Source organism: Hordeum vulgare, chromosome 5H, assembly GCF_904849725.1.
Source record: "Hordeum vulgare subsp. vulgare chromosome 5H, MorexV3_pseudomolecules_assembly, whole genome shotgun sequence".
In the NCBI taxonomy this organism is placed as follows: Eukaryota; Viridiplantae; Streptophyta; class Magnoliopsida; order Poales; family Poaceae; genus Hordeum; species Hordeum vulgare.
Window position 1 is genome coordinate 504322173 of NC_058522.1, and position 4333 is coordinate 504326505.

A 4333-nucleotide genomic window follows, 5' to 3' on the forward strand; every position below is an offset into this window, starting at 1 on the left:
GGAAAATCCTGGTGATGGAATTTTGGGGCATACATGTAAATTTAATGTTGTAGTGTCAACTGTTAAGGGCTCCTGTAATCTGAAGCCGGATGTATGCCTTCTTTATATTGTTATAGTTTCTTTTATAATCATGGTCAAACATTTAAATGGTGACTTACACGAAAAATAATACATCTTGTATTCAGGAACGGAGGAAGTATATATTTTCCCAGCTAGATGAATGAAAAACCACACAATTACGCTAACACAGAGTTGACTAAAACGTCTTGTTCCTTTTAAGTTCGAAGCCTTGACCTGCAACCACCCAGAAAAAGACAGCTAACCTTTTTTTTTTTTTTGCAATAAAGACAGCTAACCTTGTTGACCATGTTTTTTAGCGACACAAGCCCTTTAGCTCGGATGCATATATGTACTGTAGTAAATTACTAAGATGGTACTTCTTGCGTTCATTCGTTACTCTGCGCACAACTAGCTTCACTTAATTATATTGAAGTCGTACTCGTTTAAAAACCCACAAGGTTTAGAGCATATACAACCGGACATCTGAAATAATCCCTCATGTTTACGGATGCATTCGAACAATGACCGCACAGGAGGAAGAAGGAAAAAAAAGATCCAACCGGACGTGGCCATCCCTATACACAGTAGCGGACCTACCATCACACAATGTCTTAGGCAACTTGCATCTATAGTATGCTACAGTGATGTATAGTGTACTTTATTCTACAGTGAACGAAGGATTTCCCTAGCACGCCTCAAGCGAAGGTCCTACCTACATGGGGTCTGAAACCGCCACTGCCTATACGTCCGAGCTGCCCGCGAACCCTCATATACATCTCAAATATAGGAAGGATATGAAGGCTTGCAGACGCGTCCGAGCGCGCCCGGTCAGTCCTCTACGTAGGACGTGACCCCACCCCGGACCATCTTTTTCTTTTTCTTTATTCAATTTTTTTCTTTCTTTCTCTTCCTCTTCATCAATCACGTACAAGTGACCAGACATTCGAGAAAGAAAACGAGAAATATAACTGCCCAAATGAACATATAAAGGACAGACTCGGTCACTGACCGGGGCATCCATGTATGTTTAGGGAATCATATTTGCTATGTGCGGCTGGAGATGCTCTTATATAAGGGAAAGACGCTCGATTGGCCAAGTTAAACTCTATAGTGACTAGGATCGAAGTTAGATTACCCACAATGAGAATAACATAGGTAGTAACATAGATGTCACCTAACTAAGAAATGATGTGGAAACTAATTAATGAGAAAAGGGAGAAATTGAGTAACTTAGGTAGTTACTAATACTAAGAGTAACATAAGAACAAGTACAATAAGGTACAGTCAGCAGGCTGTAAGAATTAAAATACTATATTTTTGCTGAGTTGACTGAGAGAAAAGAGGAGAAAGAAAGAAGCGGACTCTTCGTGAAGAGCCAGCTCTAGCACGTGCTCCTAGGTGCTTTGTGAGAATGAAAGGTGGGTCATATATGATAAAAGTAGTACTCTTTTATAACTAACTATTGTATAAGGTAGCTATAAGATAGACTATAAGATAGACTATAAGATATATGACCCACCTTTAATTCTCACAAAGCACATAGGAGCACGTGCTAGAGGTGGCTCTTCACGAAGAGTCTGTTTCTCATCTCTCTCCTCTTCTCTCTCATTCAACTCAACAAATATATATTATTCTATTTTTTACAGCCTTGTTCCTTAATGTAATTGCTCAAGTTTATGCATGCATGCACCATGCCGCGAGACCTTGACCTAGCTTGTCTCTATTTAAGGCCTAGCTTGCCTCTATTGGCCACAACCCCAGGCTGTAGTACAGGCATCCAGTCAAGAGAAAAATCGATGTCACGAGGCCAAAAAACAGCAATGGAAAGCCTGCTGGTGGTTCTCTCACTAGGAGTCCTCCTGCAGCTCGCCGGCTGCAGCCCTCCGCCTGACCCGGTGATGTGCACGCATGGCACGTCCAACTGCACGATCACCAACACGTACGGCTCCTTCACGGACCGCACCATCTGCCGCGCGGCCAAGGTCACCTACCCGCGGACCGAGCAGGAGCTCGTCGCGGCCGTGGCAGCCGTGGCGTCCACAAAACAGAAGGTGAGGGTGGCCACCAAGCACTCCCACAGCATTCCCAAGCTGGCGTGCCCCGGCGGCGACGACGGCACCATCATAAGCACGGCGCGGCTCAACCGTACGGTGTGCATCGACGCCGCGAAGCGGCTCATGACGGTGGAGAGCGGCATGCTCCTCCGGGACCTGGTCGAAGCCGCCGCCGCTGCGGGGCTGTCCCTGCCGCACTCGCCGTACTGGCACGGCCTGACCATCGGGGGGCTCTTGAGCACGGGGGCGCACGGGAGCTCGCTGTGGGGAAAGGGAGGCGGCGCGCACGAGTACGTGGTCGGGCTGAGGATCGTGACTCCGGCGCCGGCCAGCCAGGGGTTCGCCGTAGTGAGGGAGCTCGGGGCAGACCACCCGGACCTTGACGCCGCGAAGGTCTCCCTTGGGGTTCTCGGCGTCATCTCTCATGTCACTCTGACCATGCAGCCGTTGTTCAAGCGGTCGGTGACGCTCGTGAAGCGCGACGACTCCGACTTCCAAGAGCAGGTGGTCCGGTGGGGGCATCTTCATGAGTACGGCGACATGACGTGGCTGCCGCACCAGGGCAAGGTGATCTACCGCCAGGACGACCGCGTCGACGTCTCGACCCCGGGCAATGGCCTCTACGACTTGCCCCTTTTTCGCATCAGCCCCACCCGCGAACTCATCGATGCAAGAGCCGCCGAAGAGCGGCTGCAGGAGAATGGCACTGACACCGCCCGGTGCGAGGCGGCGCAGCAGCAGCAGGCTGCGACGGAGCGGCTGAATGTATTCACCAACGACGGCGTCTCCTTCACGGGATACCCGGTGGTGGGGTACCAGCACCGCATCCAGGCGTCCGGCACGTGCCTCAATAGCCCAGAGGATGGCCTCCTCACTTCCTGCGCCTGGGACCCGCGCATCCGAGGCTCCTTCTTCGACAACTCCGGCTTCAGCATCCCGCTGTCCAGGGCACCGGCATTCGTCGCCGACATGAAACGTCTCCGGGACCTCAAGCCGGACCTGTTTTGTTCTGCTGTCGACGCCAGGATAGGTGTGCTCCTACGATACTTGAAGGCGTCGTCCGCTTATCTTGGCAAGCCGGAGGACTCGATCGGCGTCGACATCATCTACTACCGGAGCCACACCGAAGGCATGCCGCGTGCGCACGCCGACGTGGTGGACGAGATTGAGCAGATGGCGTTGCGCAAGTATGGGGGCGTCCCACACTGGGGCAAGAGCCGCAATTTCGCCTTCGATGGTGCCATCGCAAAGTACCCAAAAGTCCATGAGTTTCTTAGGGTGAAACATAGGTACGACCCCGAGGGGCTCTTCTCCAACGAGTGGACTGACCAGGTTCTCGGTATCAATGGGAGTCCCAGCATCATTAAAAAGCGTTGCGCCATTGAAGGACTTTGCGTCTGCTCCAACAACTCGCACTGTGCTCCGGAGCAAGGCTACTTCTGCAGGCCAGGGAAGGTGTATAAGGAGGCTCGAGTCTGCTCGTTCTTCAAGGATTATTAAGGATGTAAAATTTGGTAGAGCCGTGCATTGCACTACGCTCCTTTCCGGTTGCTTGTCCGACCTGAAAATATTGATTTACTTTTCCTTAGCATGTACGAGGATAAGTGAATTACGTAAAATATGTTGAACCATCTTGCCGTTGCCACTATGGCCAACTATCAATCTATTCAATAATGATGTTTTAGTTCATCGAAAGATTTCCAATAGAGAATGGAATTGCATGGGGGAACGCTTTGAGAAAAAGCTAAGCTGCTCTAAGAGTAAGCTATTGTCATACAGAGGACGATTAATTCTGATTAACTCGGTTCTTACAAGTATGCCAATGTTCCTCTTGTCCTTTTTTAAGGTACCGGTAGGGGTACGCAAAAGGTTGGTTTTCTATCGATCCCGTTTCTTTTGACAGAGTGATGAAGATAGAAAGAAATACATACTAGCTAAATGGGACATTATTAGTTGGTCCAAGGACCAAGGAGGTCTGGGGATTGAGAATTTAGAGGTAAAAAACAAATGTCTGCTCAGTAAATGGTTGTCCAGGCTATCTGTAGAGACAGAAGGGATGTGGGTACAAGTGTTGCGTAATAAGTACCTTCAATCTAAGAGCCTAACCCAGGTCAACGTTAGACACAATGATTCATCATTCTAAAAAGGGTTGATGAAAGTGAGAGATGCCTTTTTTCCATAGAACTAAATTCATTATTGGAAATGTTGAGGGAACGAGA

At 49.3% G+C, this 4333-nt stretch overlaps 1 protein-coding gene across 1 annotated transcript; it reads left to right on the forward strand.

Moving 5' to 3' along the window:
• Positions 1–1818: 1818 nt before the first annotated feature.
• LOC123397599 (probable L-gulonolactone oxidase 1) lies at positions 1819–3857 on the forward strand. Its single transcript, XM_045092135.1, has one exon. It carries the CDS (start codon positions 1857–1859, stop codon positions 3612–3614), a length of 1758 nt encoding a protein of 585 aa, XP_044948070.1. The 5' UTR covers positions 1819–1856; the 3' UTR covers positions 3615–3857.
• Positions 3858–4333: the final 476 nt, after the last annotated feature.

Coding starts and splice junctions, on each gene's coding strand:
- LOC123397599 (XM_045092135.1), top strand. CDS start 1,857: ATGTCACGAGGCCAAAAAACAGCAATGGAAAGCCTGCTGGTGGTTCTC.